The sequence below is a fragment of the Oikopleura dioica genome, chromosome 1 (assembly GCF_907165135.1).
Source record: "Oikopleura dioica chromosome 1, OKI2018_I68_1.0, whole genome shotgun sequence".
Taxonomy (NCBI): Eukaryota; Metazoa; Chordata; class Appendicularia; order Copelata; family Oikopleuridae; genus Oikopleura; species Oikopleura dioica.
This window is the reverse complement of record NC_137291.1, coordinates 9,595,445-9,612,280: the sequence shown is the minus strand read 5'-3', so window position 1 is coordinate 9,612,280 and position 16,836 is coordinate 9,595,445. Positions and strand designations below refer to the sequence as shown.

At 41.2% G+C, this 16,836-nt stretch overlaps 2 protein-coding genes and 1 long non-coding RNA gene across 3 annotated transcripts; all 3 read right to left on the bottom strand.

The window, feature by feature from the left end:
- Positions 1-8,559: 8,559 nt before the first annotated feature.
- Positions 8,560-8,955, bottom strand: LOC145711063 (uncharacterized). Its single transcript, XR_014135115.1, has 2 exons — positions 8,791-8,955; positions 8,560-8,749 (listed from the first exon to the last, which is right to left on the bottom strand). It is a non-coding gene; the product is annotated as an uncharacterized LOC145711063 (long non-coding RNA).
- Positions 8,956-9,589: 634 nt separating this feature from the next.
- Positions 9,590-10,267, bottom strand: LOC145712022 (uncharacterized). Its single transcript, XM_081789710.1, has 3 exons — positions 10,129-10,267; positions 10,034-10,087; positions 9,590-9,990 (listed from the first exon to the last, which is right to left on the bottom strand). The coding sequence occupies exons 1-3, from the start codon at positions 10,265-10,267 to the stop codon at positions 9,863-9,865; spliced, it is 321 nt and encodes a 106-aa protein (XP_081645836.1). The 3' UTR covers positions 9,590-9,862.
- A 2,891-nt stretch (positions 10,268-13,158) lies between these two features.
- Positions 13,159-16,336, bottom strand: LOC145711027 (uncharacterized). Its single transcript, XM_081788747.1, has 8 exons — positions 16,164-16,336; positions 16,029-16,086; positions 15,696-15,983; positions 14,331-14,502; positions 13,991-14,288; positions 13,583-13,946; positions 13,384-13,540; positions 13,159-13,340 (listed from the first exon to the last, which is right to left on the bottom strand). The coding sequence occupies exons 1-8, from the start codon at positions 16,180-16,182 to the stop codon at positions 13,227-13,229; spliced, it is 1,470 nt and encodes a 489-aa protein (XP_081644873.1). The 5' UTR covers positions 16,183-16,336; the 3' UTR covers positions 13,159-13,226.
- Positions 16,337-16,836: the final 500 nt, after the last annotated feature.

Here is a 16,836-nt window from a genome sequence, read left to right as displayed (position 1 = left end):
TTCAATCTTCAGAGATTCTTACGTTCGAGTTTGAAAGCGACCCGAACTTATTTTTGCTGAAAAACAAAATCGCGATTCATATGACGATTTCGCTTCATAAAGATTATATTCCAAGTAATGGATTTGCAGCTAAGCAATTCGGTGTGATGGAAGTTGAGATCAACTCGCAGCTTATTTCAAGCTCAAAGACAACGTAAGATGAACTTGTTTAATTTTGCTGAATTATTTTAGTTGCGAATACTTTCTTGCTGATTACATGACTAAATTTGGGAATTTTAATCGAGACTATGTTTCGACAGCGTATCAGATTGAAGGCTATTACGACCACGAAGTCTACGACTACTTGGAAAGGAAATCTGATAAAGAACTGCTGCAAACATTACGACGTCCACAGTGCGCTCAGGATGGCGATTATTATGTGTACGAGCTTGTATTTTTTCCAAGTAACGGATTCTGCTTGGATAACAAGCCACTGCCATTGAATACAACGATGAAACTCAAATTCAACCGACTCAATTCGGAGTTTTCTACGGTTTACATAGGATCAACCCCAGCCACAGCTGTTCATAAGGGAAAACCTCTTGAAATAAAAGATTGTTATGCTCTCTGTGAATATGTAACAAGTCCTTCGATGCGCAACTATTTTTCTCGAATCAAGTCGAAGCCGATTTCATACAAGTACCAGGAAATTACTGTTTCCACCAGAGACTTACCTGCCAACACGTCAAATATCACCCTTCATAATATCAAGGGAGGAAACACGCCTGATGTCCTCTTCTTTGCGCTCACGGATACTGAGTCCTTTCAAGGGTCACTTAATCGAGAGACGACAAGATTCGCATTTCATGAAGACTTGCAAAACGTCAATTTGACTCTGAATGGTCAATCTTGCTTGGGATTCCCGATGGTAGTTATCACCATTGTTTTCAAAACTTATTTTTTATTAAGAAAATAACGAATGAGCTTCCGATTTGGCCATATTTTCGTCTTATGGATGTTATTGATAGACTTGTATCGACGACTTCAGGAGTTGCCTTGTCACTTGACCAATTCAAAAAATCAGCAATTTTTGCGCATGAGTTTTCTGGAGCAGAAGAAACGCAAGGATGGTTGAATCTCGTTCTTGATTTCAAAGAAAATCCATCGGAAAATCAAACGCTTGTAATTTGGTCATGTCACTCTGTAAAAATCACTATCGACGAGCATGGTTCTGTCGAAAAAGAAGTTCTTTAACTGTCAATAAAAACACTGAATTTTAAGGTTTTTGGTGTTTTATTACAAAGACAAAATTTACAGCAGGTTAAGCACAGCAATAGAAAAACAGTAATCTAAGGTGAAGTATGAGAGTAGAGGAGGAAAAATTAGTCGGTTTCTGTTCGGATGTTGCCCATGTCAATGTGATGCTGGATGAAGCGTTGCCGAGCTGTTTCCCATTCTTCGCAGCCTTGCACGGGCTCGTCGTCAATCTCCATTGGCTCCTCATCAGAGACGCTAATGATTGAATCATCGGAAATCATGATGACATCGTCATCTGAGATTGTAATGTGATCGTCGTCTGAGATTGTGATGACATCGTCTTCGGAGGAGTCGTCGTCGGATGAATCGCTGTCGGAGGAGTCGCTGTCGGAGGAGTTGCTGTCGGAAGAATCGCTCTCAGAAGAGTCGTTGTCAGAGGAGTCGCTGTCGGAGAAGTCACTGGCAGAGGAAGCGTCGTCGGGTTGGTAGACTGGGCTGACAGGATTGTAAGTCAGATCTCCTGAAATGTGCATGTCGTAGACTGAAGCGTCGTAGTCGGGATGGTTTGGGTCGTAGATAGGGCTTGGAGGTTCTTCGTAGATAGGTTCTGCGTAGATGGTCTGAGACCAAGGACTCTTGCTGCGATAGACGACGTTTGCTCGAGTGTTGAAGCCGACAAGAGGCTTTTGGTTTGTTAGATTTGACATAATTTGATGGAGTTTCGTGTTTTGGGTGGAGTTAAATATGGAGAACTTAGTCTAGCGCTAAGATGGCGCCAATGTACGTCCGGCTGATAGTAATCGGATTAAAATCTGGAGTTCCCACAGCCGCTGCTTCCGCTATCTGCATGGTTGCATCTGCTTTCTAAGACATGTGTAACAATAATAGCCGTATCTACATCTGGTTCTCAGAATCGGTAGATTCTTTTACATCTTGATATTGCTAATTGATATTTCACGGGTAAAAGGTCAAATCTACTAGAGCATGAATTGAAATATATTTAAGCGGTACCCATCTCAGTAGACTCATCAAAATTCAGAAAACTGAAAAAACAAACGAAAATGACCAAATTTCAAGTTATTTCTTTTTCCGTCCGAGTTGCCAAACAGTACGGATTTTTCGTCACGATCACTGGAACTTCTGACAATCGACGGGAGCTGATGAAACTGAAAAAGTTTTTCAAGAAGGAAGAACTTGATAATGCCCTCCCGGATCTCATCGCCGGAGAAATTGGCGTCTGCATCATTGGAAAAAGAACTCAGACAGAATTTGACATCCGGAATAACCTTACTTTCTACGACTTCGTCCTCGACAACATGGACTGGACAAGCTACTCCGACTAAAATCTCCTGATTCCGACTCTCTCGATTACCATGCTCTGTGCTTGTGTTTTCTGCTCTTACAAATTACTGCGGTTCTGAAATTTCTTTTCTTTATTTCGGTGTTATTTTCAGAAATAAAATTTCTACTCAAATTTGGTTATGAATATGTTGCAGGTTAGAATTTTTCGGAGCTGATATCCAGACTCGTTATAATGACTCTGGTTGGAATGAGATCGTGCAACAATGTCAGGAATTTCAGGCATTGAAGGAAGCTCTGTCAAGAGTTTTTCGAAAGATATGTCATCTTTGATAAGATTGATGTCGAGAGGTAAGCTGGTACTCATTTGAGCCCAAGAGTATCGGAATCGACTCTCTTCATCTATCGCATCTGGTTTTTCAAGTAAAAAGGAAAAGTCAATGAGCAGCCGGTACGGAGGATTGAGAAACTCGTTGAGAGCGTTTAAAACTTCGGTCAGTGCAAATTGATCATCAACGAGCAGAATCAAAACAGCAGTTTCGACGATCCGATTTGGTTTTGGAGGATTGATGATCAAGTAATTCCTCAGCTGTCTCATATTTCCTATTCTCTCAAAGAAAGCATACTCGTCATCGTCGAGAGTGAGTTGCTCGCTTCCAAATAAATTCGTAAGTTTCAAAAGCTCAGATCTTTCAGTTGGGTTAAAAGGCATTTTATTGAGTTTTGAGAAAGAGTTCAGTTTTATACAGAGGCGTCACACATGATCAGTTTTCAAAGCAGCTTGCCATCTTTTGATAATGGTTTACAGGTTATTTTATCGGCTTCAACATAGAACTTAAAAAAGACGTCACTAAGCAGGCGCTTTGAAGTACTCGTCCGGCAAACTAAACCATTTGACGGTTGACGGCGCAGAGTTTTGAGATCAAAATTATTGTTTTCAAGAACTTCGCCCTTCAAACATTTTCGCATTGATTCGAACTCGATTTCGACATTGTGAGGAATTCCTTTTGTAGATCTCTTCTTTTCATCAGTTTCAGGATCGATTCCGATGTAGAGTTTATTTCCAAGAGCTATAAGAGCACCACAGTCTGTTTCCCATTCCGCTTAAAAAACGTTAGTTTTAAAGAAATGAGCGTTTCATACTTTTCATCAAACCAGGAGTTTTCTCATTACGGTGAGTGTCTTTTAAAACAAACCAGTTCTGCCATTCTCGTAAAAAGGCTTTTCGAAGATGCGGCTTCACAATTGGCAAGAAAGTCGATGCAATTTTGGATTTGCGCGTTTCGCCCGATGGAGCCGTCCTCGTCGTTGCTATCAAATATGTAAATTTTGAAAAAGTATTCAACTCACAGATCGCTAATGAATCAGTGTCGCAATAATTGAGCTTGAAACTTCCTTCCTCGAGGTACTTGAATAGAAAATCATAGACGAATCGTAGAAATAACAATTTCGATTGCTGAAGAATCGCGACGGCGAGAACGATTGGTTTGTTGTCCATGATTTTTGAAGGTGTTACTGTCACTTGTGAAAGTTCGTAATCTCCATCTTCCCTCGTGAGCGGCTCCGTAAACTTGAAGTTTGGTTTTTGAACAGCTCTCGCAAGTTGATCTTCATTGCAAAAATTGACCCTTGGACGATCCACAATCTCCCCCATCTTGCCGTAGCCGCTAAAGAAAAAGTTATTAGAAAATCAGCTGCTGTAACATACCAATTGCCGACGGTTTTGAAAGCAAGGGCAAGTGACTTGTTTTTCTCCTCAAGCGATTTTATCCGTCCTTCAGTAATGGTATTGCAAAAGTTCCCAAGACAGCGATCAGCACGATACTGGACAAAACGGGAGACATTTCTTACTTTTAGTCCAAGATCCATGTAGAATTTTGCCACTTTTGTCAATATCAGCTGCTGAGTGCCGTTAAAGGTTTGAACGACGGTGTTCTGCTCAATCTTTCTACCAGCTGCATTTGCTCGCTCTTTCATGTATGGAGAGACCAAATCCTCAGTTATAGTCATACGCTGTATAACTGGAGGGAAGTTGAGATGCTTGATTTTAGCCTCGATTTCTTCAGGACAGTGAATATCAGCGACGATGAATCCAAAAACATTGTCATCCTTGATTTCAGCGAGAAGATCCTCTTCATTGTGCCGCTGAAACATCAGTCCCCAATGTTTAGATCGTTTTTTGAAATGACGATAAGAGAGTCTTTTCCATTCGCACTCATGAATGAAGATAAGCTGTCCTCGACTTTCAAGGTAGGATTTCTTTTGTTCCCAATTTTCATCTGTCTGTCCAGGCTTGCATTCCGGACAGCAAGAGTGGTAGTAGCAGCCAAGAAACTCAAAGAAGAGCTCGGTACCATCAACAAGAGCGTAGCCGTCGATCGTCCAGTCGAAAAGTTGTTTTTCGCCACGGTAGTATTGATGTTCTAGTGGAACGCGTTTGCCATCATTGGTTATCAGCAACGGGCTGTATTCGTCGATGAAAGTGAGCCATTCAAGAGCAGCGAGACTGTTTCCACTCGACATGATCTGCTTTCGAAACAGATTTCCATCACGAATCCAGCGGATTCCTATTATATAAGTTAAAATAAAATTGAGTAAGAATAATTACCAGGTGTTGTCGGCATTTCTTGATTCTGAGCATAGAGATACAATGCATTGAAATCAAGAAAGATTATTTTCGTAAATTTATCTCCGTTCGGAGCAAATTTTGCATTGTGAGGAGCAGAAACATCTTCTCGTAGCTCTGTGTATCGTGAAAATACGTTGACGAGTCCACCCATAATATTGTCACGAAACAACTGATGTTCTTCCGCGCTTGATGGACCAAAAGAAACTGAAAATCTGAGGAAAGAATCTATATTATCAACTTACAAGACAATGGCGATGATTTTGAGTACAAATCAAAGAGGCAGATCATTGCAAACTTCGGTAGACTACTGCACATGGATGGATCCACTCCGAATGCTTCATGGAAGATTTCGAATTGAATCGCGATTGCCTTGGCGAAAGGGTTGACATCTAGCATATTGTAGTGCTTGAGCCAGTCCATCATTGTTGTTTGCGGATTTTGCGCTTTGAGTCTTTCAAATTTGTTCATTTCTGTCAAATAATCATCGTAATCAACATTGGAACTTTTGAGATTCGAAAAAAAACTCTCGTAATTAGGAAACTGAAAACAATTTCGAATATCATTGACACTATGAAAAAGCTCGTATGGCCAGATTGATTTTTGTTCTGTGATTCCAGACTGTTTGAGATAGCCAGCCAAACTTGTCGGTGCTCCGAAAAGCATGGCATCTTTGAACACAAATCTTTCTGTTGAGACGATAAAGAAGGAGGATCCCTTTTTAATTACGTTGAAAGACTTTGGATACCTTTCCTTGAGTAATGGGATGAGATAAGGTGCCAAGACAACCAAATCAAACTTTGCCGAATTGAATCCGAAGACGTTCATGACGCAGTACTGTTTGAACTGATTTCGCAAAGATGATAATCGCATTTTTTCCTTGATGCTTGTCTCTATAAAGTCATGTAAACTTGCTTATAAAATTAAACTCACCGTTTTGAATAAGCTCATTAAGCTTTTCAAGAGCAACGTCAAAATCCAGAGGTAGAGCAGTTTCTGGTGATTGAGAGAGCTCTTCGAGAGCAAAGACAAATTCTTCAACCATGTTGTGAGCGTGATCTGAATCGTCTCCTTGGCGAGCTATGAATTTTTCGTATCCAAAGTTTGACCCGATTCCAATTGACAGCAGTTTGAGAGACGAGTGGATTTCGGTTTCTTGTCGTTTTTCATTCAACGGATTTTCGTAAGTTTCTATATCAAAGCTCACTAGAAATCATTTAATTTTTTAGTTTCAATACGCACATACCAAATGACGTCTTTCGATATTTTGAATATTTACGATCCAAAACGCCTAGCTCGATCATGTCGACAAGGGGATTGATGTTTTTACCGTACGGTTTGAGACTTGGTTCTATTTGACGAGCTCTGGAACAGTCATGGCGCTCGAGTTCCAACTTTCTTGTGAAAGACAAGTTGCAATTGATATTTTCACATCGAAACAGATTGGATTCAATAACTTAAAAAATAAAGAATTCTTACGGACGAAAAGAGCTACCTTTATGATTGAAAATGACGAAAATCCTTGTTGGTTCATCATGTTTGAGGAAGAGATTGAGAGGCTCACTGATGGGATCCTTTACACGGAATCGACCAACTCGTTGGAAGCGCATTCTTTTCTTTTCTTGGTTCTGATTTGATCTTGCATAAATCGAAATTTCACGACGAATTTCTTTCGCGATGGATAGATAGTTATCATGTGAAAAAACACCGTGATAATTAAAGAACTTTAAGTCGGGCATTTCAATAGCAAAATCAGATATTTTGTCGAAACGTTTATCAAGCATATGTAGGTTTTTCAGCAAGAGAAAGAATGGGATAGACCACAAGAAAACGATCGCCGTTTTGTTCATAAAAGCAAGTTCTATTCGACCAAAACGCTTCATTCTTGAATCTTATCAACTTACTTCGATAATGCTCAATTTCAATAAATCTAAGATTGTAATGATTCTCAAATTCCTGTTTTGTTGAATAAGGACAGCCTGTTGATATTTGTGCAATGTGATTTCTAAAGCCAGTGCTCTTTAGATTGCCGTCTTGGTCGTAAAAAATCTGATAAGGCGTCTCGCTCAAGAATAATTCTCCTATAAAAAGGAACGGGGAAACACCCTCAAAAGTAACATCGAATTTTCTCATAACTTTTGCAATCATCTGCGCGTTTTATTCTGATGAAGGACATAGTTCAACGAGTAAAAAGTTCACCAGTGTTTATTTGTGTCTAATAGAGCGAGAAATGCAGGTTAAATCAAGACAGTAAAAGAGTTTCAGGCAGAAAAGGAGAATCTTCAATCGGTTTCAACTTGCTTTTTGTATGGAGTTTCTAAAAGCAATTAGATAAGAAAGCTTGCGTTATATTACTTGGAAAGATTCGTCGAGCGCATCGTGGCTTTCGTGCTTTTTTGTTGCGGTTGATTTTTCTTGGTGGTGTGACACAAGCTGTAGTATCCATCATTTCAGATTGCAGAGGAGAGATTCCATCAGGGATGTCGATCAGCATTGGGCTTTTCGGTGGGGTCATTGTAGATTGCTGATTAACTAGCTCCTCAAGAGTGACATAGTCTTGATTTTCTGGCTCAATCATGCCTTCGAAAAGCGTTCCAAGGGAAACATCATCAGGGATATCGATCAGCATTGGTGTAGGATCTGTTGAAGTTGCGTTGAGTCTCATGAGTCTTGGCTGAATGGGGCTGATTTCGGGAGTTGTGTCGAAAACGGGATCATGAGAGGCAATCGGGTAGTCTTCCATGAGGGAAAGATATCCAGAATCAGCTGTTTGAGTAGAAGCGTCGCAGACCAAACCGTACTGCTCACCGCTGTCAGCAACAATGTGACCTTGAGTCCAGGTCGACTCGGGCTCGCTTTCTTCAGAGTCGCTTTCTTCGGAGTCGCTTTCTTCGCTGGATGAGTGAAGAGAGAGCTCGTCGTCTGTTTCTGCGAGAAGAAGATTTTCAATGATGCCCACGGCTTCGTTGTCAATGTTGAGACTGTCAGCGAGTTTTCCAGGAAAGCTATTAGCGATGTTTTCACTTTTTACTTACGTGTTAGCTCAGTAAATTCATCTGCGTGCTCAACTGGGATATGATTTGCTTCCTCCTGGTATTTCAATGCAGTCATAAGCATTGTGGTTGACAAGTTATTGAACTGCTTTCGAAGTTGGGTTGCGAGTTTATTCGCTTTTTCCATTTTTTGGTTGATGCAAGTAATTTTGGCTGATTTTTTTTATCTGGATGCCTCTGCTGAAATTCTGGCTGCTTATAAGACCAAATTTTTGGTTGAATGCATTCGATATTTATTGAGCGTATTTGAGAAGAGCGGAAATGTACAGAACTAGGATTTCACGGGCTGGCTTTCGTGTAGCGGAAATGTACAGAACTAAGATTTCGCGCGCTGGCTTTCGTGTAGCGGAAGTGTTTGCGAAGAGAGATGACGTGGGATTGGAATGTGCAGGATATGTCGGAATCGAAGAGCATAAAATTTACAATAAGATAAGAATGGTGTTAAAAGGATTACCTATTGTCCGTACTCTCCTTTGAAGATGTTTTTGCGAAGCGATCTTCGGGGTCGTGCATTACGAGTTGGTTCCGGGCTTGGCTAAACATATGTAAGAAGACAATTTTTGAATCAACTCTTACCGGTCCGATCTCCGCTCGACCGTATTCCTGAGGTCTAGCTCGACGTCTTGGAATCTGGCTTGGTCGTGGACGCTGGCGCGGTTGGGGAGGCTCATCGACTGTGGGAGGCTCGTCGATTGTGGGCAGGATCATTGGTCCTTGTCTCGGTGCGGCCATGATCGCTGGTTCTGGTCTTGGAAGGGTCGGCTTAAAAATTTAAAAATTGAAATAAAGATTGAATTATTACCAGCAAGAGGCCTGGGAAAATCCTTCGGATGCCATTTTCAAGCGGAGAAGGTAGAACTTGCTGAAATCGTACTCGAGCTCGACCCAGGAGATGACGAGCTCGGGCTAAATTCAATTTTGGATAAGATTCTAATAAGCTGCTGTTACCTTGGAAAAAGTTGAGAGCCAAGATGCCAACGACGAGCAAAACAACGAAGAGCACGGCGAGGACGGGGTCGTGGATAACGATAGAGAAATTCAGGACGTCTGAATATCATTTTAGAATTTGCTGATGATCTGTAACATACTGAAGGAGATCAAGGGTCTCTCTTTGCGCTTGTCATCCTTGTTTGGGCCGGTCGGGAACATTCTGAAATTTGAAAGGATTGTTATTTGGCCGAATTGTTTATTTTGAAATTTGAAAGAAAATTTGAAGACGGTCGATCAAAATTTAAAACAGTCAGAAAATGTCGTAAATTTTGAACGACCGTCAGAGGGCTATGAAAGAATTTGGAAACGGACGAATTCAGAATAATTTAGCGAAGAGCATCAAGGAATCGATGGTATCTTCGTCGAAATTTGATGACGTGGTAAATGGTAATGCATTGAAGAATGCAGGATAAAAAGAAAAGGATTCCGATTGCTAAGAAAAAATACAATGATTTCTTCTGTTCGAGAAGACCAGCATCGAGGGCGAACTCAGTCAACAGACGTTGTACTTGCGGATCGCTTTCGTAGTCCGAAAGAGGCGAATCTGGTCGGATGCACGACATTATCTTGAAAAAAGAAACAATTAGTCCCTGTCCTAAAAGTCGTTCTATTCATCAGTCGTGTAAACAGTCGTCAAGCGGTATGCATTCTTTCACAGTCATGAGTCTTGTCGGTTGTCTCTTGCTTGATCTTGGGGCTGGGGTGGTTTCTTGCAGCACTTCCTCATCCATCTCCATGCTAGTGCAGCCTTGAGTTTCATCCTTCGCTTCATGTGCTTGCAGGTTGCTAAATTAAAGCTTAGTATCGTATTTAATAAGGAATCTCTTACCTAAGCAGTAGATAGTAGTGATCTGTGAGAGGCAGGCAACAACAACGATGACCCCTAGAAAAAAAATTAATTGGGTAGGGATTTTGAAAGATTACCTAAATTGAGGAGGTTGAACTGAATTTCCCCTTGAAGAACGCCTTCAGAACCAATGTCGTCTGAATCTGTGACAGACTCAGGTGACACTGGCTCGTCCGGGTCCTCGCCGGGGAGTTTGACCGCCCAAAAAGGTCTCATTCTAAATTTATTAAGATTATTTTTTGTTATGATTGCACTTGAAATGAAAAATTTTGGTAAGAATCGTTCATATCAAGTGCAGTCAATTTATTTTTTTATCAATAAGAATCTACAGAAGGTACATATTTACAGCTCTTTCTCTACAAATTTTTTTTCTGGCGTTTTTGTTGTTTTCTCATTTGCTCCACTCGGGAACCTCGGAGGAAGAAAAAGAAGGAGAATAATTTTTACAATTTTCATCTTTTACGTATGAGGTTTGACCGTGAGCTTGCTCCCGAGACCTAGCGGCGCTGTCAACGAAACCTCGCGGCGCTGTTTCTAACTGCCAACGGAAAATGCGCGAGACTAAAAATAGAACTCTGGCGATCGAACCAACCTCTCCTCAGACCTGCGTAGAAAAACAAACTGATGATTTCATGGATTGGAATTTATTAGACATAAGTCTCGGAGTTGCTTTGAGAGCGTTTTTTCAGTAAAGGTTGGACACAAGTAAGAAATAAAAGTACAGATAAACCATAGGTAAAGTAGGCGAGCGTGTATGCAATGAAGACGGATTTGTCGGAATTGTCGGAAAAGAAGTGCGGTCTAAAAAATCGGTTAGATGATAAATTTTTCGAAAAATTACTCTTTTAACTGAAGAAAGGAAATATTCGGATAAAAACCGGACATTTTGGCTCGGATAATCACTTACGGGATATATATACAGTTGATGATTAGCCGGAGGACAAGTCAAAGTAGCCAAGAAGGTCTTCGAAGCTCTCGATCTTGCTGAGGGCAGCATCTGTCTCATCTTTGGTTTCAGCTTCAATTGTTTCGAGGAAAAGGCTGACTTCTTTATCGGATAGATAATCTGAATAAGTTACGAGTCTATCGGATTTATTATTTTTACCGGAATCTTCTTTTAAGGAATTAATGTGTTCCTGAACGTAATCGTCTGCTCGTTTTTTAATATCATCAAAGAGCTTTTTCTTCTTCTGATCAGAGGATGCATCGTCAAGGCTACGCTTTCGGCTTTGCTAGAATCCGAAATGAGTACTTATAATGGAGCTTCCCCTTACCAATTTTTCACCATTGACGATTGGAACCACATTCAGCAGTTTAGTAGAAACTAAAGATTCTGTTTATCAAATCATTTTGATAGAGACTACCTTTCTCAGCGGCAATCAAAGTCTGCTCCATTGATGTTTCAGTCTTGGAAATCGTATCATCTTTTAAAACAGTTGACAATCAAATTTTCGATTGAATCATACCTTCAAACACAAGCTTATTTTTAGAATTTATCGCTGATTCAGCCGGAGCGTTCTCATGGTGAATAGGGGTAAGCGATAATCCCTCGATTGGGGTCGGCTGCTTAAGAGGAGTCGAAGTTGGCAAAAGAAACGCTCTAATGTCCGACTGAGTTTCCTCGCTTTCGTCCGAGGAAATGACAATAGTATTGTCAGCGAGCGAACCAAGTGTTATCATACGTTCCAAAAATCTCACAGCATCGAGTTCCTTTTCAAGGAGTTGGACAAGTTTTTCTTAATAAATCGTTGGTATTTAAACTCTGATATAATTATTACTTGCAAGTTGTTGGAATTCCTTTTGATTCTCAGTTTTCAATTTTTCCCCGCATGTTTTGAACTTTCGCGCATTTCGGAGGATATCTCGGTTAAAAAAGAAAAATTTCTGTTTGATAATTTCGGTCAAACTCAAAGCCTCTTCCATTTTCTGTTTATTTTGTACTCAAACACATGCATGCTGACCTATATACGAAGAGAGTGCAACAGCCGAGTGATTTTCCGCCGCAACATTTCCGGCTTAGGAAACTAGAAAACCCATTCTTCGAACAATTCTCGCAAATTCTCAGAGGATAACATTTCCGGCTTATCAATCAGGCAAAAACTTATTTTCCCAACATAACTAGCTACTGATATCCTGCTGAGACGTAACTTACGCCCTCTGTTGGTAGCAATACAAAATACACTGGCAAGATTTCATCAAACTGTATCAATTGATAAAACGATACAAAGGTTTCTATTCGTAATTTATTGATCTCCCTTCAATACACTTCCTTACATCATGCAAAACCTGAGTCACTGCCTGCTTGGTCCTGACTAAATCTATTAACTACTTCAAAGAAAAAACATCGGATTAGTGTCCTCGATTTTTTTTTATTTGTGGGTGGCAGTGAGAGAGCAGTAGCTAAGGTTCCTCGTTGTCTTCTTCGTCTGTCCAGTCGTCGGGCACGTCGAGTTGGGCGTAGTCTTGGAGGCGATCCTCCTCCCGGCCGGGCTAAAGAAAAAGTAGTTTGATTTTTAAGAATAAGTCATACCTCTTGTGTGTATTCGCTTCCATTGGGGAGAGCCCCTGTCTTCTTCAAGATGAAGCCCTTGTAGTCGTTGATCGCTGCCACCAGCGTGTTGCTGAAGTGGTCGTTGTCCGTGAAGTCGACAGCTTCTCCTTCCTCATCACAAAGTCAAAATGAAACGACATTTGGGTTAAGCTTTCAAAGCCGAAGTTTACTTGAAAATTGAACTTTGAAATGAAACATATGTTTTTTTATCTGTCGTATTGATCGCATCTGCCTACTTCTTGATAAAATGAAACTCAATCATTAAGAATATTTTGATTGTCACTTCGGGTGTTTCTTCCTTTAAAATGTCACAATTTTACCTGCAAAATTCGGTTTTTTCTCGTGAATATCAACTGTGTTTAAATTCGAATATAACTCATTTCTTAAAACCTACACGTATTATATCAGCAGTCGATCACACAAGCGACCTCTGCATGCATTTATAGTAAAAGCCTGCATAGAACAATAATTTAAATTTACCTTGAATAAAGTTGTTTTGAATAATTGCTCGAGCCTGACTCTTTAGATAATCAAATGCAAAGGAAAAACAGGATCGTATGAGTTGTTTTTAGTATATTATACAGTGCTAGTAGAGGGTGGCAGTAGAGGGCAGTAGAGGACAGTTTACATTTCTTCGGACTCTTCCCCCTCGTCTGACTCTGCCGTGGTCCACGAGTGGTTGTCGTCATCATCCGACACGGCGTCCGCAAAGTCGTCCACTTTTTCGCCAGCGGCCGGCTTAAAAATAAAGTTAGATGGATAAAGCTTATATTAAACTTACGTTGGCAGTGTACTCGCTCCCATATGTGACCCTGCCGGTCTTCTTCAATTGAAACTTCTTCCAATCCGAGAGTGCAACAATGACCGCATTCGAGAAATGCTCCTCGTCTTTAAATTTTACAAAATCTTCCGCCGGGTCGACGAGAACGCTGTGTTTCCTAGGAGAAATATAAGTATAAGAATTCAAAAAGTAAACTTACATGAATCTGTCCAGGGTGAGCACCTTTGCAAAAGACAATCTATTGATGAGGGCGTTTCTCTTTGCTCTGTATCGTGACTTTGTCAGATGCGGGTGGTATAGATGCATATGTTTTTTAAAACGATGATGCCTGAGTTGTCTTTCTTCTCGCTCCTTCCAGAGTTTGTCGAGGGCATCCACCGTTTTTTTTGCCATCTTGCCGCCTGCCGAGTTTGTACGCTTGAACTCGCTGAATATGGCACACTCTAGATCTGTGAACGGCGCAACCCCCTCTATCCAGTCGTTCCACCATGAGTACAGACAGACGTACCGTGACCTGTAGCGCAAGTCCTTGTCGTTTTTCAGCAGTGTGGGAATCTCGAATCCTAAAAGTACATCTCATTGAATGAAACGAAAATGTTTGACTTACGTAGAAGGGCGACTCTGGAGATCGCAAACTTGTCTTTTTTTATCCGTCGCTCCCTCTCCTCGAACGAATCGTGATCATAACACTTGAAGACACTTTCCTCTTCCTCCATCTCCTCGTCGGTGAGATTTTCAATCTCCTGTTGCTCCAAATTCTCCGCCTGTTCCTTGGCTATGGAGTCGGGATGTGGGAGTAGGAGTTTTTCTTTGCCTTTTGCCTGTTGCTTGTAGAGATCCTTCAATACATGTCCTAGCTTCCACCCATCGTATCCTCCCAATGCTCGAAGGATCTCTTTGTTGACCTAAAAAATAACGTTTAAAACTTTTTTCTTTTTATAAATTACCGGATTCTCGCGGCTGTTGAGCTTGTCGATATCAGCTTGTTGTATGGTTGGCACCCGTTTAAATTTGGCTGATGTTTTTGCCGTTTGCACGATTCTTATTAATCGCTGATTATACTGGCCCTCCGACTTCATCGCGCTCGCAAACACCTTTCTTGTGAGACACTTACGGTCCCTAAATTTATGCTGTATTAATTTCGCTGTAATTAATTTCGGGAGAAAGCCCTTCCCACTCAGTCAGGTACTCAGGTCAGACTCAGGGTTAAACACAGGGTTTTTTTTCGACCAAGTTCACACATAAAAATTATAACCGTTGTCTTTTACCAAGACAACTTTCAACCCTACAGTCCTATTATCAGAAAATCACCCTTATGGTGGAGAATCAGTGTATCTTGACTCTCAAGTTTTCTCAGGTAATGTTGCCGAGCTCAGATAAGGTTAAACGTAGGGCCTTGAGTCGAGTCAGGGGAAAGGAGGTGGAATCAAGGGAATTTAGCAGTGGTAAACATTGAAAAATAAGGCGGATCCGTTCCGTTCTCTGTCAGTCTCCCAGGACCGTACTAAGAAGTTTCCGTATGACCCCTTCCTTTTTTTTTTCTTTATTACCTCTGCTATATTCCCTTGATTCCACCTCCTTTCCTCTGACTCGACTCAAGGTCCTACGTTTAACCTTAACTGAGCTCAGCAACCTGAGCTATGTAGAATCCTGTATTTGAGACCCTGTCCTGTGTACCTGAGTAAAATAGGGATAATTTTTGACCCTGTCCTGTGTACCTGATCAAAATTGTGGTAAACGTCTCGATTATTTTAAACGCTCGAGACAGGGTTACTATGTTTTAACCTCTAATCGTGCTCTTGCTCATGAGCCTGGAGACCTGAGGAATGGCGGATCCGTTCCGTTCTCTGCCAGTCTCCCAGGACCGTACTAAGAAGTTTCCGTATGACCCCTTCCACCCTCAGGTCTCCAGGTTCACCAGCGAACATGACTAGAGATTAAGTTTTATAGATTGTGAGTTGGGTAAGGGAAGAGTGAGGTAAGGCTCGAGGTTGTTACAGAGGTAAGTATGGAGAAAATCAGCGGATCCGTTCCGTTCTCTGTCAGACTCCCAGGTCCGTACTAAGAAGTTTCCGTATGACCCCTCTTCTTTCCCCTTTATAACCTCTGTAACAACCCCGAGCCTTACCTCACTCTTCCCTTGCCAAACTCACAATCTCTAAATCATAACCCTGTCTCGAGCGTTTAAAAAAATCGAGACGTTTACCCCAATTTTGATCAGGTACACAGGGAAAATGTTCATTTTTATCCCCATTATTTATGAGGCGAGAGGCTTTCTCCCTTTCCCAAAAAAAAAAATCTCAAAAACTAACCTGGCCCTCTTGTATCCACCTCGCCGCTGACGCTTGCGAGGAGGCGGCATATCCTCCTTGGCGGCTTGGGGCTTGGCGGCTTGGGGGGCTTTGGGGCTTGGCGGCTTGGGGAGGCTTTCTTTTTCTTGCCTTTCTTCCCCTTCTTGCCTTTTTTGCCCTTCTTGCCTTTCTTCCCCTTCTTGCCTTTTTTGCCCTTCTTGCCTTTCTTCCCCTTCTTTCCTTTTTTGCCCTTCAACGGGCGTCGGTGGCTCTTGAATCGGTGCCTGGTTCTCGACGCAGGGCTGGGTGCTGAATAAGTTTGATAAGTCGGGGTTGAGTTCTATTTTATCTTACCTTTTCTGATCGGGAGTTGAAGACTCATCCTCCACAATCACGAGATTTCCTCCAGCTCCTAAAAGATATGGGTTACTTTTTTAATAATTTTGATCATTTTTTTATAGTAAAATATATTTCAGAATGTTTATTTACCTGATCGCGTGATGGGCATGACAGCTTCGGGCTTGTCGAAGGAGTAGATTTCTCGGAGAAGCTCCTTAAGATCGTTCTTCCAGCCGAACTTGTTGCAGAAGAATCGGTACTCGATCGAGTGTGCTAGGAGCGATTAGGGAGGAAAGTTTCTACCTCTCGATTTCAATCTAAAATTCAATACGGTTAATTATTGAAAAAAAAAGAGGTAAAAAGATACAGTATGTCTCTAAAGTAGGGCTCGCCAAAAAAGTCGATGTCTTGAATAAAAACTGTTATTTGGTTGTCGATTTTCTCTTTTTTCGCAGATTTTCTCTTTAAAATTGAAATAAATTCAAATTTTTGAAAATTGAAAATAAATTCTGAGTGTCTGCGCATGCGCGCGCGCCAATCAGAGCCCCGCGCGGTGCGTAGGTGCACCGCGTGTTCAAAAATGATTCAGATAATTCTCCCCGGAGAACGAGTTCTCGAAAATTTTCTGATTGCCTGTCGAGAAATCACGATTACTGTTGTCTTAGTAGCTCCAGTTTATCCCATCTAGTTAACAAAGAATAATCATCCTTTATTTGGTTCCAAACATGAGATCATCCACTTAAGAAAACATCTACAAAACTTACGGCTACCATGTGACCAACAACTCATACTACATCTTAGTCAACTCTTTTTACGTCAAATT